This window comes from Eriocheir sinensis, chromosome 9, assembly GCF_024679095.1.
Source record: "Eriocheir sinensis breed Jianghai 21 chromosome 9, ASM2467909v1, whole genome shotgun sequence".
NCBI classification, from domain to species: domain Eukaryota; kingdom Metazoa; phylum Arthropoda; class Malacostraca; order Decapoda; family Varunidae; genus Eriocheir; species Eriocheir sinensis.
Window position 1 is genome coordinate 4,691,726 of NC_066517.1, and position 21,509 is coordinate 4,713,234.

A 21,509-nucleotide genomic window follows, 5' to 3' on the forward strand; every position below is an offset into this window, starting at 1 on the left:
TTGCAATGGAAAGTATATAAAAAATTGTATAACTACTGGTATATCTTAAGAATAGCGGCTCCTAGCGGACGGTGTGGTGGTAATTACAACATTTCTAGCACGTACGACGGGGTTCTGACAAGCAGACAGGCGTGTTTATGTCACAAGGTGTGTATTTTTCCGCGCGGGCTCTTCCCTTTCTTCACCCTGGAGCTCGCAGTCTCATCGCCCATCGACTTAGAAGAAATCGTGAGGCCAGTATGGAAAAATACAACCCTTGTGACATAAACACGCCTGTTCGCTAGTCAAAACTCCGTCGTACGTGCTAGAAATGTTGCAATTATCACCACACCGTGCCCTAAACGCACTCTCGCTAGGAGCCGCTATTCTTATGAATGTGATGTAAGGCCCAGCACCTCGATAGTTAGCACTAGTAGTACTATGATTGCTAGTAGTGACACTAACACCTCTCAGGAAGCGGAAAGTATAGAAGGTGCCACTGCTGCCTACTGTTGACAATTCAGAGGAAGATAAAGATTATGAGGAATATGCTAGTATTTTCGGTGGTACCGGTGATTCTTCCAAATCTGAAGCAGAACCTGATAACTTTGTTTTTAGAACTTTAATTTTAGTATCAGCAGTCCCTAAGCTGATTGGCAAAAAAATATCTGGCCAGGCTCCACTGTGAGGCTCAACTGCTGCAACCAGGCAGTTGCAATGGACCAGTGGACCAGTGCAATGGACCATCTATCGATGCTAACTAGATAATACATCTAAGTAGCATCGACAGATGTGTGTGTGTGTGTGTGTGTGTGTGTGTCCAACTTAGCCTTGAATCCCTGTATACTTCTTTCATTTACTATCTCCTTATCCAGACTGTTTCATACATCAATTTTTCTATATGGGAAACTACTTTTTGACATATCTTCTACAATCACTCATCTTCAGTCTCCTTCCATGTCATCTAGTATCTCATGTAACCCATACCATCAAGTTATCAAGTCCCCCCTTTCTCTCCTTTTTCCAACGTTGGTAGATGCAACTTTGCCAATCTTTCATCATATGACAAGTCCCTGATACTTGGCACAATCTTTGTTGCCACTCTATGAACTCTCCAACTTTCTTATATCCTTTTTGCCTGTAGGGTGACCACACTACAGCTGCATACTCCAGTCTAGGTTTAATCAGTGATATAATCATCTTTCTGATCATCTCTTCAACCATATATGCAAAAGCCAGCCTTATTCTTCTCAACAAGTTATATGTTTCCCCTGTAATTTTGCTAATATGTCTCTTCGGGGTAAAATTTCCAGTCACTGTAACACCCAGATCTTCTAACTTTTCTGATCTACTCAACCTCTCACCATTCAACACATAACTTCCTTTTACTCTCCTCACACTCTTTCCAAACTCCATTACTTTACATTTCTATAGATTAAACTCTATTTCCACTCCAATATCTTGTTCAGATCCACCTGGATCACTCCACAATTTTCCTCACTCTTATTTTTTTTTTAACAACTTGGCATCAACTGCAAAAAAGGCTCATGTAGCTATTCACACTGTCATATTATTTATATAGATTGCAAACATGATTGGTGCCAGTACTGAACCTTGGGGCACTCTACTTTCGACCTTCCTCCACGACGACTCCCAATCTTTTACCACTGTTCTCATTTCTCTATCAATCAAGATATTTTCCATCCATCTCGGCAAACCACCCCTCAGACCACAGCAACCTCCTATGCAGCACTTTGTCCAAGGCTTTATCCAAGGGGGGGTGGGGGTGGGGGTAATTTATTTTCTTTTATATTCTTACTTATCTCAGGTCTGTATTAAAATGTCGCTATTATTTCATGTTTACAAAGTTGCTAGTATTTATTTTTTAAAGAAATAGATTATTTTAGCACAAATTATATGCATTAGCTTTTTATTAAAATGTACTATAATTTAATGTTTACAGTGAGTGTCTAGTGTTTGTTTTTGAACGGAAATTATTATTTCACCACAAAGTACATATATGCATTAATTTTAGTAAAACATTCCTATTATTTCATGTTTACAAAGATTTTCAATGTTTATTTTTTAATGATTTGAACTGGCCAACCAAACAAACCACTCTCTGTCCACCCCCGACTTCCCTCAAAAAAGGCATTATTTTTCACAAGGTTTATGAGGCATTAGTCAAGAATATCAACTGCCATTACATTTTGTCAAAAAAAAATCATACCTATGTGATTATGTATATAATATAAAGCAGAAAAAAAAACATTGCATGCTGTAATACAAACAAGATTACTCCTGGATAATAGTGCCAGACACGTGATGATAGACACTTAGTGTGATGAAATTACATGCTGTATTTCACATTATGAAACCAAGCCAAGTGTCATTGCAGCACATTATTAGGTAAGGCAGATACCAAAAGCTTGTTACTTGAACAAGATTAACTATAACAGGCAAAATCCATAACAAGGCATTCCATACTGTTGGGTAGGGCAGAGAACAAATGCTTCCAAGCATTACAACTGAAATAAACAATGGCAGATATTCAAAGCTTGTGATCTGAACAAGATCTGATTAAAACAGGCAAATCCAACAATGGTGCATTACATGCGATATCTGGCAGGGGATTCCTTGCATTACAACTGGAAAGTGGCAGACACCTAAAGCTTGTTAACCGAACAAGATCTGATTTATAACAGGCAAAACTAACAATGGTGCATTACATGTGATATCTGGCAGGGGAGATAAATGATTCCTTGCATTACAACTGGAAAGTGGCAGACACCCGAAGCTTGTTAATTGAACAATATCTGATTTATAACAGGTAAGACCAACAATGGTGCATTACCTGCAATATTTGGCAAAGTATATGGAAAAAATTATTGTCGTAACAAGAGTAAAACTAAATAATGGCAAATCTCACGAAGTATCTCTTCTTTTGACAAAGCCTGTGCTCTTTGTTGCAGGGCTGTCAGAGTCTGTTTTTTTCCAGCCAACGTTTACTGAAATACCCCTGAGTCATGAGTGAAGTGTTGAAACTGAAGGCAAGTGAAATACTGTGCTTAGAAATCTATTAGCATTTGGACTTTGATAGTATAAGGCCAGAGCAAACCTCCTCTCTTGTAACCCATATCTCCTACTAGGCTTAGATCTTGGCATCTTGCAGCATGTTGAACCTGACCTTAGAAAAAATCCATCCTATTGAATCAAAAAAAATGCTGACTCTGGGCAAAAACTGCCCAGGAGTTGTAACAGCCTGGGCTTTGAGATGCCTTGCCTCCCGGCGCAGACGACAGACTGTTTTGTGCAGCAATTTTCACTTTTCATGTCTGAAAATACATGCAAAAATATTTAATCACAATTAATCACAATTCTAAATAATAAAATATGTGCATGTAATTGCATTATTTTCAGTGCTATAAGGACAGTGAATCTAAGCATTGACATTATGTCTGCACGCCAGCTTCGATGGAAGGCTTCACTTAGATTGCCTGACAAGAGTAATATTTTCAGGAGAGATGGGGGAAAGGATACAACTGAAGACTTTTGACAGACATAATGTCAAGATCTACAAACACCGATTTTCCATATATATTTGATGTTCAGTCCATAGTGTTGCCACACTAAAAATCTAAAAATTCCCTGTTTCTCAAATGTTAGTCATACCTAAGCCCTGCTAAACCATCCAAGTGAATCAAGAATGAGTTCCGGGGGGCAGCATGACCCAATAATAAATGGCGCCACTATAAAAAAAAATGCCTGCACCATGACGGGCCTGGGGCGACCGCCAGGCCCCTGAAGAAAGCCTACCGGCGCTATAGGCGGGTGGGGAAAAAAAAGGATCACATGAGAAGAATGGACAAAGGATTGTTAGTGGCACTTCAAGGTTATGCTACCTCTTCAAAGATTGGCCAGTCATGGTTTAAAGTGGAACAGGATAAACACGAAACAGGCAGGTATCAGTGGACACTACTGTTACTTTCAATTGCCAGCCTATGGCAAAATTTGAACCTATGCTATCAAGAACATAAGACCCATGTGCTGATCACTCGACTAATCGTAACGGTACTACAGCCATAGAAACATAAAAAGAGTTTAAATATATCATTCAAAATGTCAACCTTTTTACATACCTTTTTTTTTAATATATGTAGCCTACTGGTGTAACAGTTAAATATTGAACTCAATTTGTATGCAGAGATGTGAGGTATGTAATTAAGCTGTAATGTTTCCAACACATTAGTTGTGATTAAAGCAACATGGAGTAGTAAACTGAAGAGGATAAATTATCACTGAGAACACGAGGTTCCTTACTATATTGTGGTGAGCTTGATGGCCGAGTCGAGTTTTCTCCAATCCCATCAAGTTCACACCCTGCTGAGAGGCAATTTCTTAATCAAAGTGAAAAATGGATGCAAATGGTCATTAAAATTAGTTATTGTATTTGGTGTGACAAATTCAGGCAAAGAATTTAGGGAAGGACTCCCGGATTTGGAGGCACTAATGAGGTAAATGATCTCGTGCACTCATTGGGCTATAAAATATACATTGTTATAATGTGTATTATTGTCTTGTTACTATATATTACCTACTGATAATGGAAATACATGTCAGGATTAATCATCAAATACAAGGAAAAAAAATCATGTATGGAAATAGTGAACTTTTAAGTTCATGTAACAAACAAGATTTGTTATACACTAAAAGGTTGGATACTTCAGATGTAAAAGATTTTTGGATATAACATCACCCCCTTCCTCCATATTGATTCTTAAAGCAAGGGTTGAATATAGCTGATTATTATTTGCGGCAGGTTTAATGACACTTTTTTTTAGTGAAAAGCATCTGGAAATCAATGATCATTATGGAATACTTCTCATGAGTAGCTACTAAAACTTGACAACATAGAAGGATGCACCATCAGACTGTAAAGGATAGATATATTATAAGACATAGCTACATTGGTAGATCCAAGGGGGGGCCCAGTGGGCCCGGGCCACCCCCCATGATCCTGAGTGATACAGGAAAACTAGCTCAAAACCGCGCTGCGGCTAAAACAATGCTTTTTCTCAGAGGGATCAGGCGTCTCATTCGGATCCGAAGAGGAACACTGGCCGCCCAGGAATGCTTTGGCACAAAGTCCAGGCCGTTATACCCATTGATTTAGGTCAGTCCACCAGTTTTTCAAGACCAGGACTGCCGAGAATGGCTAATCGGTAATGCTAATGCTCCTTCCACCCGCAAAAAGTCTGACGTCCCCCCCAACAAAACTTATTCCCTGGATCTGCACCCAAAGACATACCGTAACGTGGTTCAGTGATCATGGACGAAAAAAAAAATGTTAAGACAATCATTATCCAATCATTTCAGGATACACAAATCAGCAGCCATATGCAGGAATTCTACAACTTAAAAGTGATGTTGTGCAGGGCATGTGTTAAGTGACTTGCACAATCTATTTTGTGAAGTCATAATTAGATTAATAACACAATATTCAACAAACACTAGATGAAGTATTCATATCCAAATCAGTACATGGAGCTAGCGCAGTGCAATGGGGAGCACACTCCTGCAGCTCAGCAAGATGGTTGGATGCTGCCACGTACCTCAGGGGGTGGCTAAATGTCTTCATTCAGCTTCACCCTTGGTCTCTTTCTTGGGCTCTCCTCTTCAGCTGCCACATTCTCTTGGATGATACCGAACGTGTTCGGATCTGTTGGGATGTAGTTGTGTTAGATGTGGAATAACATACGACAGTGGAACATGGAAGGAAAGAGTATGTCCACACGGTAAAATATAGAGATGAGGATTGCCAAGTGGGTTTGTTGGTGCACCAGGAAATTAAGAGGCCAGGTGATGTTATGATCTTGAAGGAAGAGTTACGAGGTATGATGTGAAGTTGTATACTCGCTGACTGCATTAGTTAAGTGATTACAAGAGGTAAATTGAAATTCTTTGGATACTGAAAGGATATACAGGGACAACAGGGTGAGAAGGGAGAGAGATGCAAATTTTGATGGTATATAACTAGTTACACCAATGAAGACTTAGGACATACACATTCAGAAAGACCACAATTTTGGCTGCTAGACGGAAAAACACTAGATGTCAAAGTCCCAGGACATTGAAGGAATTAATAATAAGAAAAGCAATAATAATTAACGAGTATAAATATTTCTGATATTTTTGTTTATCTTAATACTAGTATTAGAATTTTCAAACACTATTAATATAATAAATAAATACTGATAAATTAATGAAAATAAATACATTAACTGTACTAATACTACCACTAACAATATTAACAGCACTGCACCTAATAGACAAAGAAATAAACTGAGTCTGAAGTATAACCATAAGTGAACCGTCTCTGTCTGAGTGTTATGTGAAGCTTGCTCCATGCACCGTGATAGGAATGGCATAGATGCATGCAGGTTGCTGAGATACTTACAGTCACCAGCCACTTGAAGACATGGCACCAAAATGTGTTGGAAGCATTGGCGGCCAACTTCTATGTATTTAATTATTATTTTCTTTAAACAAAGGGCAACAAAGCGTACGAGAAAAAAAAGCCCCGCTACTCACCGCTCCCAAACAGACAACAGTAGAGTCTTGATACACTCTTCTTGAAGGTCAAATAATAGGCAGGAGGAAATGCAGACGAAGGAAGGCTGTTCCAGAGTTTATCAGTGTAAGGGATTGTTGTAACCCGCAATCCCGGGTCACACAGGGGCGACGACACACTGTTTGCACTTGTAACACTTGACTTAAAATACTGGTACTTTAGGAGTATTTAAAGGAGTTCGTAAATGGGGTGATGAAACGGTGTCGCCTTTCTTATATGTATTTTATTCTACCTTAATACTACTTAATATTACAGAGGGTAAAAATATTGTTTAAACCAGCGACTGGCTTACTAGACTCAATGAGTCTTCAGGTTTTCTTTCACTATTGGTTACTGACGTTAACACTGGTATAATATTGAGTAAAAACTCACACAATAAAGTATCATAGAAATATAATCCTAAGTAAAACTAAGATAATAGAACACAATAGATATGTTAGATACGCTTTTCCTCTATGGTACCACATCACTCCATACTCACAGTAGCAACGATGAATGTTCTACCCATGTTGTCTAGGGAAGGACAACTGAGTGTCCAGCAACGAACAGAGTGCTGGTTGATCTGATCTCTTGGCTGCATGAATGCTTTTTATATAGGCATGACATACATACAGACATCACGAGGGTAATACGTCAGGCGTGTGAGTCATACATCAAACTCACACCGAGCTCATACAATAATCTACCTAACCGACATGTGTAATAAGGTCGATTTTAATCCTAGTGTAGCTGTCACGCGGTGACGCAGCTTTGTTTTCATAACATTTTGTTCCGCGGTTGATCGTGTTTTGGCCGCAGTTGATTGTGTTTTTGGCTTAGAGAGATAAGCGGGTGCGTTAATGGGCAATTACAATTGTGTATAGGTTGGTAAATGAACAGTGCGTGTGGGGACAATCATGTCTTGGAGTCCGTGTTGTGTTTTAGCGGTCGATACCGCTGTTGTCATCGGAAAATATTGCCGGTGAAGATGATGATGACACGAGTGGTGTCGCAGCCCTCGGGGCACCACAGGATGAAAAAGTGAAGATGCTGGTTAACTTTTGCACCAGATGTTTGGACAGTATCGGGATGAGCTAAAGCAGGATAGAACATGCAGTAATGGACTTAAATTAGAAAAGTATAGATTTAGGAGGGAAATGGGCAGGCATTGGTTTAGTAATAGGGTGGTGGGGGAATGGAATAGACTTGGCAATCACATAGTGAGTGCAGGGACGATAGCTTGTTTTAAGAGTAGACTGGATAGCTACGTGGACGAGGATGACAGGTGGTAGTGGGGGGGAATCTGGAGCTGCCGTGTGTAGGCCATTCGGCCTCCTGCGGTCTCCCCATGTTCATGTGTTTAAATCAAGTACAGCTGCCAGCGGGGCCGCGGGAGGAGGGGAGGCATGCAGTTAGCAAGTACAGAACAGCAGTCAGAGTGAAAATGATTAGAATTTCCACATTATCATTATTTATATATATATATATATATATATATATATATATATATATATATATATATATATATATATATATATATATATATATATATCACTTACCCTCGTCTGCCATCTTCCCGGAATAAATGTAGCTTCACACCAGGCTGTGTCCTCTTTATCACCACAAAGGGACATGATTTGAGGCTCCGGCTGGTAAACGTGGCGGCCGCGGCGGTGTTATGAGATTTGAACGAGGCAGCGTTGCAATCGGAGCAGAGAAAGATATTGCTGCGAATAGCGGTATAATAAACAGTATAAGTTAGACCGAGATAATTATATCCACCCACTCTTTCCCCATACAAACCAATGATTCAATGTAAACCATTACTGATGGAAGTCACCGTGCGTGCTAAAACAATGAGTTTGAAAGAAAAACATGATCACATTGTTTTTAAAGAACGGCAGTAGGGCTACAACCTTGGTTCATTCCAGTATGTATACAGAAAGGTTAAACACATAAAACACATCTAACCACTGGTAGCCTCCCACAAATGAAGAGAGAGTAATATATATAATTGCGGTACAATAATAGCATTACTCATGACATGCAATTAGGCTATATCTACCTGGTATATATATATATATATATATATATATATATATATATATATATATATATATATATATATATATATATATATATATATATATATATATATATATATATATATATATATATATATATATATATATATATATATATATATATATATATATATATATATATATATATATATATATATATATATATATATATATATATATATATATATATATATATATATATATATATATATATATATATATATATATATATATATATATATATATATATATATATATATATATATATTTTTTTTTTATTGGAAAATAACCAGACTGAAGAAAAAAGTAGCAACATTTGCTGCTTGATCCCATGTAGCAACACTGCTGATGGGGTACTGGGGGTTGGGGGTGGCTGTCTGGAGGGGTGGTGGGGGAGGCGCCTGGATGTAAACACCGCTGCTCCTGCGCCATCTGTTGCAACCGACATACACCACCTACCCACCCACGGTCTCCCATAGAGGCCCCCTCTCCTGTTCTATAGTCTCCTTGATACTGACCCTGAACTGTTGTGTTGACGCCGCGCTCCAACAACATCAAACACCACGCCAGCACTTCTCCAGCTACTTTACTATGAATCGGAAGGATATTGAGGTTTTAGAAAATCAATGAGTCTGTGCGGAGCTTGCACACTCCAGCAAAACCTTGTCGTGTAAGTGTTCTCCATTTCAACAGTTTGTTTACCTCGCGCTAGGCACAGACTCCACCCAGCATACCATCACAGTCAGTTGAGTGTCATAAATAACTTTACACTGTGGACAAATAAATCACAAACACATACTTGCACATGTACGTCGGTTTTTGGAGTTTTGCAGTTGACAATTTGAGTAAATATGTACGATGATTTATTTTCAATTTGCATTTACAGCTTATAGCACGAATGTCATTTGACCCCGATTTTTCCCAACTAGTCTGGCAACACAACCGTTGTCCATCCTTTCCGATCCGCCAAATCTTGTTGGTGGTTGTTCATATTGCCCAACCGAAAACCAAAACGAGCAATATGTTGGGAGAAATTTGCCCTGTGTGACGCCACCTTAAGGATGTATGTACAGGTTTTCATCGAAAAAACACCAACATTTCCTTGTCTTTATTCCGTAGGAGCTGAGATGAAATGTTCCACACCCGCCTTGATCCCTCACACTTCCTCTGCATAGTATTCATTATATATTGAACATGGCTTTACTTTTTAATGAAGAAGGATGTACAGCCTTCTATGTAGAGCAGGGGTTCCCAACCTTTTTGTTCCTATATACCCCTTGGGCATTTGTTTTAGGTTCTCGTGTATCCCTAAAAAATTAGGCTAAAAAAACGATGAAATTGTAATATTTTGATATTATTTTATAATGAAATCTGTATGTGTAGACTGATGATATGATTTAAATAACAGTTTTGCTTACTAAAATGAGGGAAAAAAAAAAAAAACGACGTTGTGCAATTTGAATGCAGATTACAACACCATGTATTGTATAGTAGTGGTTATTCTCTCGGACCCAATGTACCCCCTGAAAAGTGCAAATGTACCACTTGGGGTACATGTACCCCAGGTTGGGAACCCCTGATGTAGAGCGTCTCAGATGTGATCAAAACTCACTACGAGAAAACAAAAGGAAGTATTGGGGCAGGAAGGAGAGAAACTTACCCATGCGCAAATAATTATAATCAGTCTATATTTGACTTGACGTCAACCAACCGTGTTGCGCAATCATGCATGTCATTATTAGAGGTATATTAACTAGTAAATGGAGAAAATGCAACATTAAGGTCAGGCAACAATTACTGATAGGGGTTGGTTACATGTTTTCAGGGAAAGAAATGGCTGTGGAGTGGTGGAGATGTTTTGATCACCAGAGATGAAAAAAAAAGACCTACAAGAGTGGAATTAATAATACAAGATAACTCCTGTGAGAAAGAGAGAGAGAGAGAGAGAGAGAGAGAGAGAGAGAGAGAGAGAGAGAGAGAGAGAGAGAGAGAGAGAGAGAGAGAGAGAGAGAGAGAGAGAGAGAGAGAGAGAGAGAGAGAGAATGAGGAGAGATTGAAAATGAGAGAGAGGTAATGAAAATGATGAGGGAGAGAATGAGAAAGAGAAAGAGAATGAAAATGAGAAAGAGAGAGCTGATGAGAAGGGGCGACTTGTAAAGCTAATGTCACCAGATGTATCTACTGGCGGTCGACCACCCGAGATTTTCCCAGAAAATATCTCTTAATTACCGTAAATACACATCAATACAGAAACTGATATTGTTCCTATAAAAAATGTAGTGGCTATGTTTCTTTCTCTACACAAGACGAAAATAATGACAATATGACGGTACTTGACAACTCCGGTGGAAAAAACACGTCCTTACATGAAAGTAATCCAAATTTATGCAGAAAAAGGGTTCGAAAATATTTCTGCTTGCAATGCTGCAATTCCTGAGAACCTGCATTGGATGTGTCGGTGTCTCTTTCGACGAAAATTTGGCCAAGAAACAAAATGGCGCTTAGCAACTCCACAGAACGTCCAATGTCAGTGTCAGTGTGACACTAGGTCACTTTGTTGTCGCCGTCGTGCCGTGAGGAGTCCTCGCTTCCCCTCGCTGCCACAACACCGGCCAATTCTCGCAGCCCTAAGCAACATCAACAGGTGTGTATATGGCGTGTGACTTTTGGTTTTGCTTTTAAAGGACAATAGATTTTGCCTGTTGAATGCGCCGCCGTGCCAGCTGATGTAAACAAAACTAAGCAACATCCTGGTTATAGGACTGTCGTCAGAAGCCACGCCCTCAAATTATTCTTGGCCAAATTTTTTTTCTCTCTCTCTCTCTCTCTCTATATATATATATATATATATATATATATATATATATATATATATATATATATATATATATTTTTTTTTGTACAACAAAGGAGGCAGCTCAAGGCCACAAAAACAACAACAATAAAAAAAGCCCGCTAATCGCTGCTCCCATAAAAGAATCAGAAGAGGCGGCCTATGTACGTAAATTCTTCACGTACATAAGATCGAAAAAGAAAGTAAAATCCAATATTGGTCCCCTGACAGACGAGACTGGATCTGTAACTCAGGACAGTAAACAGATGGCCAGAATCCTCAATAGTAATTTTGCATCCGTATTCACAGTCGAGGACATCGAAACCATTCCCGAGGGTCCTGACCCGCCGAGTGAGATCACGCCGCTGGAAATTGACACAATATGCGACCAAGTAGTGAAAAAGTACTTGGACAAACTCGACACGAACAAGTCAACGGGACCCGACAGTTTGTCCCCGCGGTTATTAAAAGAGCTTAAACAACAAATACTTCAACCACTCACTAACATATTCAACCGGTCAGTCCAACTAAACAAGGTCCCGGAAGACTGGAAGATGGCGAACGTAACACCGATTTTCAAAAAAGGAGACAAAAGCGTTGCATTAAACTACAGGCCCATAAGTTTGACATCAGTGGCAGGAAAAATACTCGAAAAGATTATTAGAGATAAACTTGTTAAGTTTCTAGAAAACAATAATATAATATCCGACACCCAGCATGGCTTCAGAAACAAGCGCTCCTGCCTAACGAATTTATTAGACTTCTTCCAAGGTATATATAAGAACTGGGATGCCCACATTCCCAGTGATGTTATATACCTGGACTTTCAGAAAGCCTTCGACAAGGTACCGCACGAGCGACTCCTTAAGAAACTGCACTCGGCGGGCATCGGAGCCAATCTGATCGCGTGGATAAGAGATTGGCTCACCGACAGAAAACAACGAGTACTACTCAACGGACAGCCTTCCGATTGGCTTCCAGTCACTAGTGGAGTGCCTCAAGGGTCAGTGCTGGGACCCATCCTCTTTATCATATATATCAATGACCTAGAATCAGGACTGAAATCCACAATATCGAAATTTGCAGATGACACCAAGGTGGGTGGAGATGCCCTCACAAAGACCGACTGCGAAATCATTCAGAAAGACCTCAATCACATTATCGAATGGTCGGAAAAATGGCAAATGTCTTTTAATGTTGACAAATGCAAAGTCATGCACATTGGGTCCCAAAATAGTAACCATACATACATCATGAATGGGAGACCTCTGCAAGCGATGCAGGAGGAAAAGGATCTTGGAGTCACTATCAGCAGTGACCTGAAACACGCGAATCACTGTAAAAAAGCATACAACAAGGCCAACATTATGCTCGGGTTCATAGCGAGGAACTTCGAGTGTAAAACACCAGACGTGATGCTATCCTTGTATAATTCCATGGTAAGACCGCACCTCGAGTATGCAGTGCAGTTCTGGTATCCCAATTACAGAAAGGACATTGATCTACTGGAAAGGATTCAACGACGCGCCACAAAGATGATTCCAACCTTCAGGGCTCAACCGTACGAGGAACGACTCAAGCGACTCAATCTCTTTACATTGGAGAAAAGACGCCTACGAGGGGATATGATTCAAGTCTTCAAGTATCTAAAAAAGTTCAATAACGTCGATTACTCCAAATTCTTTGAACTGCAAACCAACTCAAGAACTAGAAATAACGATTTACCCATTCAGTCGAGTCGATGTAACACAGACATTGGAAGGAGTTTCTTTTCAAACCGAGTCATCCGCCACTGGAACAATCTTCCCTCAGAAGTAGTGAATGCGAATACCATCAACTCCTTCATATATAGAATCGACCGTCATTTCGCTGCGTCGGGAATAAACTGAATAACGAGGGGCTTCCATCTGCTCCTCAATATCGAGGTGCTTTCATCTGCTCACCAAGCCCCAAGTGGCGATCGAGCAGATTAAATCACCCAAGCGGGCGACCTCGTAATGAGCCAATAGGCTTTCTGTTGCCTGCATTTCCATGTTTCCATGTTTCCATGTAAAGCAAGGTCAAACTCGGGAGGAGAGGTGTCCTGATACCCTCCTCTTGAAAGAGTTCAAGTCGTAGGCAGCAGGAAATACAGATGAAGGAAGATTGTTCCAGAGTTTACCAGCGTGAGGGATGAAAGAGTGAAGATGCTGGTTAACTCTTGCATAAGGGGTTTGGACAGTATAGGGATGAGCATGAGTAGAAAGTCGTGTGCAGCGGGGCCGCGGGAGGGGGGTAGTTATGCAGTTAGCAAATTCAGAAGAGCAGTCAGCGTGGAAATATCGATAGAAGATAGAAAGAGAGGCAACATCGCGGCGGAATGTAAAAGGTAGAAGACTATCAGTAGGAGGAGGAGAGCTGATGAGACGAAGAGCCTTAGCCTCCACTCTGTCCAGAAGAGCTGTGTGGGTGGAGCCCCTCCACACGTGAGATGCATACTCCATACGAGGGCGGACAAGGCCCCTGTATATGGATAGCAACTGATAAGAAGAATATATATATATATATATATATATATATATATATATATATATATATATATATATATATATATATATATATATATATATATATATATATATATATATATATATATATATATATATATATATATATATATATATATATATATATATATATATATATATATATATATATGTATATATATTTATATATATATATATATATATATATATATATATATATATATATATATATATATATATATATATATATATATATATATATATATTGCTGGTAGGCTCTCTTGAGGGACTGGATGGTAGTCAGCCCCAGCCCGTCACGGCGCAGGCAAGTGTTTATAGTGACGCCATCTTCATGGCTCATGCTGCCCCTGAAACTCGTTCTTGATTCACTTGGACGGCTTCCTCTAAAGTCCGGGTTAACGGGTGGTCTTCAGGACACCATGTGGGTAGTTTTAAGCCACTCGGCGGTGACCCGCGTCGTCCATCACGCGGTGAATGTGGGCCCAGCACGCAACCACTCAGCCACCGCCTATATAATATATATATATATATATATATATATATATATATATATATATATATATATATATATATATATATATATATATATATATATATAAATATAAACCCGCTGAAGTCGGACCCGAATAAGCCGGATATCGGATAAGTCGGACATAGGATATATATATATATATATATATATATATATATATATATATATATATATATATATATATATATATATATATATATATATATATATATATATATATATATATATATATATATATATATATATATATATATATATATATATATATATATATATTGCGCCGGTAGGCTCTCTTGAGGGGACTGGATGGTAGTCAGCCCCAGCCCGTCACGGCGCAGGCAAGTGTTTATAGTGACGCCATCTTCTCATGGCTCATGCTGCCCCCCGAAACTCGTTCTTGATTCACTTGGACGGCTTCCTCTAAAGTCCGGGTTAACGGGTCTTCAGGACACCATGTGGGTAGTTTAAGCCACTCGGTGACCGCGTCGTCCATCACGCAGTGAATGTGGGCCCAGCACGCAACCACTCAGCCACCGCCTATATATATATATATATATATATATATATATATATATATATATATATATATATATATATATATATATATATATATATATATATATATATATATATATATATATATATATATATAGTAAACCCGCTGAAGTCGGACCCGAATAAGCCGGATATCGGATAAGTCGGACACTTTCAGGATCTATATATATATATATATATATATATATATATATATATATATATATATATATATATATATATATATATATATATATTTTAGATTTGTCCCGCGTGCACCGGGAGTCATTTTTTGCGCTTTGATTGAGTAATTTTAAGCCACTCGGCTTATAATCTGGCTATAAGCCTACATCGTCCGAGTCATTTGAGGAGTTGTCCGAGCCGTTTGAGACGCGAGACGGGCGCGTGTGCCGCGGCACTGCTGACGCCTAGGTCACTGTTTACACAGCTGACTTAGCAAGCGCGTGGTAGTGTCTCCCTCAGCATTCGCTCGCTCTGTAGTCCTTATTGTTGCCTTTATTATTCTACCATGGCTTCTAAGGGCTAGGCTGTATCTTCTACGTCAGTTAGGAAGCTGAAGATGCTGTCGGTGGCTGACAAAATGGCTGTTATACAAGATCATGAGAGAGGTGTGAGTCGTGCCGAGCTCATGGTGCGGTTGTAGCAGCCAAGATCTACAGTACCAGGTCTCCTCATTTCCGACGTATTTTCGCAGATGCTGGCGCACTCACGTCACCAGGCTGTTCGAGGGTAGGTTCAGCGGGGCCGATGGGGTCAGTCGCTCTTCCAACCTCCGTGTAGTAACAGCTAGCTGGCAGTCGCTCCCAGTTTCTCTCTCTCTCTCTCACACACACACACACACACACACACACACACACACACACACACACACACACACATGTAAGCTAGTAATAAGAATGGAGTAGAGGGTATCTACTCATAGTCATTGACAAAGCACATTATAAGAATTACATATAGAAAAAATATGAAGTAGGGAGATATACAAAATATTACAGCTGTTATGCGTACATTTGCGTTTGTGAGTGAACACACACCACACACACAATACTACTACTAATAATAATAATGACAGCATCAACATCTGGGGGCAAATATGGTATTCTTGTATTCTTGAGAGAGAGAGAGAGAGAGAGAGAGAGAGAGAGAGAGAGAGAGAGAGAGAGAGAGAGAGAGAATGGGGAATATAGAATAGTTCCCCGTCTTCCTCACTGTCTCACAGCCAGCTGACGTCACAGGCTGCGCAGTGGAGGTAAAGTGAGGAGACCTGTTACTATAGATCTTGGTAGCAGCCACCGCTGAAAGCCGTGTGCTCTGCTTTCCTGGTGACCCAAGAAAATGTGGCGCTGCAGCACAGACTCATTAAGTGTATTCGTGTCAATGTTTTCGTCTCCCCTCTTCTTGTATCTCCTGTGCCGTCTATGTATTTTCATTGTCGCTGTCTCGTCTCCCTGCTGTCCGTGTTGCATCATCAATGTTAACTTCTCCTGTTACTCGTTTATCTTCTACTGTCCGTCCTCGTCCTCCTATTGTTAACTCATACATATTGTTTACTACATACACCCACAATCCAGTGCCATTCACACTACACTACATCTTCACAAACACATACACACTCAACCACCTCTTTTATGTGTCGTGTATATGTCCATGACCTGTGTGATTTTTGTCAATAAAGCAACCCTGACGGATATTGCCTTTCTCTATCCGTGAACCAATTAGCACTTAGAGCACTCGCTACCGCCAACACGGAACGGCCTTAAGAAGTCAACCCTGCACGACATTATCAAGGGGAAGGAAAAAGTTAAGGAGGTAGTGAAGAAGATAGAGCACGGTCAGAAGGGAAAGTAAGTGTTCCGAGTAAAGAAAGTGCAGCACGACGACTTGGACGAAGCCCTCTACAAGTGGTACTTGCAGGAGAGAGCTGAGGGCGTTCCCTTGCGCGGCGTCGACATCCAGCACGCAGCAGAGAGGCTTGCTCACCACCTTGGCATAAATAATTTTCAGTGCAGCGAGGGGTGGTTATGGCGTTTCAAGAGGCGCCATGGTATTGTGAAACGTGCAGTTTCAGGGGAAGTCCTCAGTGCTGACGAGGCTGCAGTTCCGCCATTTGTCAACCGGCTACGAGAACTGCGGGAAGATGAAAACTTGCACGAGTTTCAAATTTACAACGCAGATGAAACTGGGCTATTCTGGCGCACCTTGCCACGTAGCACCCAGGCCTCCAAGGACCTCACTAGCGTTCCCGGCCACAAGACAGTCAAGGATCGCCTCTCCATCCTCGTGTGTGCCAATGCTGATGGTTCCCACAAGCTCCAACCAGTCATCGTGGGAAAGGGCAGACGACCCAGGGCCCTCAAGGACGTGATGACCAAGCTTCCTGTTATTTATCACTCTGCCCCTTCAGCATGGGTCACCCAGAATGTAGTGGAAGAGTGTTTTCATAAAACATTTGACCCTGCAGTTAGTCAGTATCAGCTCCGTTTCTATGGCATTGCTAGTAATGAGATAAAGGCCCTCCTCATTCTAGACAATGCCCCGGCTCATCCCTCAGCGACCAAACTCTGCAGTAAGGATGGCAAAATCAAGGCTCTGTTTCTACCGGCCAACACCACCTCCCTCACTCAAACCATGGATCAGGGGGTGATAGAGAGTGCCAAGAGGCACTACAGAAAACTATTTCTGCAACGTTGCCTGGTTGTGCCGGAGGATGGAATGAATGAGCCTGATTATGTTGACAGGAGAGGCAAGAAGACACTCGAAAATTTCAAGAGCTACAGTATTAAGGATGCCATATTTAACTGGGCTGAGGCATGGAAGCAGGTGCCTCTAGCAACACTGAAGAATGCATGGTGTAAACTCCTGAAGACGCCAAAGGCCCAAGCCCTTGGCCACGATGAATTTGAGGGTTTCGAGATGAAGAACATGACGGACTTGTTGTGGTCAGGGACAACTCCCAGAAGAGGAAGTCAATGAGTGGCTAGAAGAGGACCTTGGACTGCCTGGATATCACCACCAGACAGAGGAGGAGATTGCACAGGATGCACAGCGCACCGAGACACCCGTTCAGGAGGAGGAGGAGGAGGAGGAGCTACATCATAGAGCTGGACCGTCCCTAGCAGCAGGGGTTGAGGCTTTTGACACACTCTTTAAACTCATCAATAGGGTCGGCAACCCTGTGGCTGACCACTATGAAACAGTGAGGCTGATGAGGATGCAAATCATGAAGCTTCAGCAAGAGAAGATGGTGCAGCTTAAAATTTCCTCATTTTCCAAGCCCCTGCCAGGAAGCAAGCGACCCCGCACAACGTCAGAGGATTTAGTAGCCTCCACCTCATCAGTGACTTCCATTACCTTCTCCGTGACTTCCTCCTCCTCAGCAGAGCTGTCACTGACCCCCTAGCTCCTCGAGTACACGTGCCACCACTCCCAGGAATTATGATCTGTCTGTGAATGTCCCAAGTATTTCACCCGAGCTGCCGGAGGAATTATTCACTGACGCCTAAGAGGTATATTTTCAATGCACGCGTGTGTGTGTGTGTGTGTGTGTGTGTGTGTGTGTGTGTGTGTGTGTGTGTGTATATATATATACTACGTACGTATTTACCTATCATGTGTGTGTGTGTGTGTGTGTGTGTGTGTGTGTGTGTGTGTGTGTGTGTGTGTGTCTACTCGTTTTTTATTTACATATATTGTGTGTGTGTGTGTGTGTGTGTGTGTGTGTGTGTGTGTGTGTGTGTGTGTATGTGTGTGTGTGTGTGTGTGTGTGTGTGTGTGTGTCCGCACCGCGTGTTTATTTGTGTGTGAGTGTGTGTGTGTGTGTGTGTGTGTGTGTGTGTGTGTGTACGCCGCGTGTGTATGTGTGTGCGCGCGCCATGTATGTAGTACCTATTTACGCAATGCGTTACACAGACCATTTTAACTGTTAGTGGTAACAGGCGTGCAAAATGTGAAAAAAAAATCCCTCGGGCAACTCGGATTTTCGGATAACTCGGATTGACCTTCCCCACAATTGGTCCGACTTATGCGGGGTATACTGTACATATATATATATATATATATATATATATATATATATATATATATATATATATATATATATATATATATATATATATATATTGCTATTGGTCATACGTTCGCTTCGTTAATCTAATGTTTGCAGGGAAGGGAGGAAGAGACTGAGATGAGTGCCGAGGTCACGCGGAGTAATAGCTCATGTCTCAACCTTACATATAGGCACAGGTTAGTAGTTATAGATGTACAAATCACTTCAGCATGGCGGCGAGGACAGTTGCTTCCTTAGCTGGAAAAAGAAAAACAAGACCTATCTGTATAATTACTAGGTAATGCTATATGTTAACTGTTTTATTAAGCGAATTACATAAGGTTTGTAGGCTTAAGTTATGCCAAAGGTTACTATATACTGTGAATAGGCTACGTTTACGGTGTTACAACATACCCCTAGCGTAGCACAGTGAAGTGGTCCTCATAATGTTATCGGAAAGTGTGGAGGCTGGGTTGATAACAAAAGAGAGAGAGAGAGAGAGAGAGAGAGAGAGAGAGAGAGAGAGAGAGAGAGAGAGAGAGAGAGAGAGAGAGAGAGAGAGAGAGAGAATGTGTGTGTGTGGGGGGGGGGGGATAGGTATGTACCATATTTTCATTAGTTTCAGTGAAGGAAGGAAAGAAATGAGAAAGAAAGGAAGGAAAATAAGAATAAAAGAACGGAGTAAGGAAGGAGGAGATAAATTATATAGGAAAAAAAACAGGATGGAAGGAAGAAAGAAAGAAGGAAGGCAGGAAGGAAGGATGAAAATAAAGAAGAAAAGAAAAGGAAAAAAATAGAATAATTAGGAAAACAAAAATGTTCAATTATCTTTTATTTTTCAAGGGCATCAAAACAAAAAGAGCAGCAAAAAAAGCCTGCTAGTTGCTGCTCCAACAAAACGAGACAGAGGTCAATTACGGGAGAAGAGGTGTTTTGGCACTTCTCTCTTGGAAGAAGTCAAGTCATAGGCAGGAGGAAATACAGATAAAGGAAGTCTACTTCAGACTTTTCGAGCAGAAGGGATAAAAGAATGAAGATGCTGGTTAAGGGGGGCGACTACCCCCCCCCTACAGCTCTTTTGGTAGGTCCAATAGCCTTGAAATTTTATTATGTTGTTTGTTGGTGTTAATGAGGAGTGTATAGTGAATTTCATGGAGATTGGGTGAATGATAGGGGGCACTGAGGTAAAACGCGTTTTTTTTCAATTTGTTTCACAGGCTTTATTTTTAAGTCAATCACTTTGAAAAAATTACCAATGAAACTTCGATTATATATCTACATTTTGTCGGGAACAGATTTTTGATTTTTGCTTTTATCTTTGAGAGAAAATTTTTAAATTTTTTTTTCACACTTGATTTTCTCCGCTCTGTATCCCGTTTTCTATGGCCATATTGAAAAATCTATTCCAATAAAAAAATCGGCCTTTGATTGAAGTTTTTATTGATACCTAACAATTGTCAGTCAGATGATTTACTGATTTTTTGAAATTTTTTGAAGTGTAAAAAACCAACTTTTGAGAAATCGGCTCCTAATTTTTTTTTTTTTGCATTTACCCCTGTCATGCCCTTCATAATTGTCCGATTGAGATGAAATTTTCACACATGATTGTGCAAACCTTGCTGATTGACTGGAGATATTGATAAGGCATCTGGTCCCCCTTTCTCAGTGTTGAGAAAGTATTATTCACTGGTATGTGAGGGTGTCAAAAGGCGCCACCTTTCTCATTGTCGCCAGATTTTATCAATATTCTCCAGGCTGGTATTCTTCATCCTTCTTCTGCTGTTTTCTTTCTTCTTTTGGACTTGGGTGTTGCATGTCTGGCTCTTTCAAGGTCTTGCCAGTGAAGAGATTCTTGTAATCTTTCTTGAGAACCAAACATATGTAATATTATGTTCCCATCCTCATAGCCAAAGTTGTGACGCGTGATCTACAGTCCTCTCGGCCCTCGGGCAGCATGACTCACTCCATCCACCCTCTCTGAGATGCCAAGTGATGCAGATTCATAAAGAAGAAATCATTTTTTATTGAAAATTTACGCGTATATAAGCAATGAATGACACCACGTGTGTAACCGCGTGACTCAGGCCTCTGACGCAACCGCGCGGGGTATTTAAACATGGCTTCCCGGCCGTAAGGGATTTAATTTGACCAAAACAAACCTTACCACTTGATAATTTAGGCTATCTCGGCCACAGTGAGCGAAGAAAAAGAATTTCTCAGATTTCAAAAATATTCGGCCAAAAATACCCCGTTAACCCTTGCATATTGGATTTGGACAGTATAGGGGTGAACGCGAGTAGAAAGTCGAGTGCAGCGGGACCTCAG

General features: G+C 40.5%; 1 protein-coding gene and 1 long non-coding RNA gene across 4 annotated transcripts; one reads left to right on the top strand and one right to left on the bottom strand.

The window, feature by feature from the left end:
- Positions 1-1,793: 1,793 nt before the first annotated feature.
- LOC126995866 (uncharacterized) lies at positions 1,794-7,622 on the bottom strand. Of its 3 annotated transcripts, none has more exons than XR_007750753.1 (4): positions 6,571-7,622; positions 5,592-5,698; positions 4,300-4,359; positions 1,794-3,314 (listed from the first exon to the last, which is right to left on the bottom strand). It is a non-coding gene; the product is annotated as an uncharacterized LOC126995866 (long non-coding RNA). The 3 variants fall into 3 exon arrangements; XR_007750752.1 differs by having other exon boundaries at positions 1,795-3,314; positions 7,092-7,622; XR_007750751.1 differs by having other exon boundaries at positions 1,795-3,314; positions 5,592-7,622.
- Positions 7,623-15,698: 8,076 nt separating this feature from the next.
- On the top strand, positions 15,699-18,642 carry LOC126996264 (tigger transposable element-derived protein 7-like). Its single transcript, XM_050856641.1, has 4 exons — positions 15,699-15,770; positions 17,144-18,078; positions 18,302-18,445; positions 18,570-18,642. The coding sequence occupies exons 1-4, from the start codon at positions 15,699-15,701 to the stop codon at positions 18,640-18,642; spliced, it is 1,224 nt and encodes a 407-aa protein (XP_050712598.1).
- Positions 18,643-21,509: the final 2,867 nt, after the last annotated feature.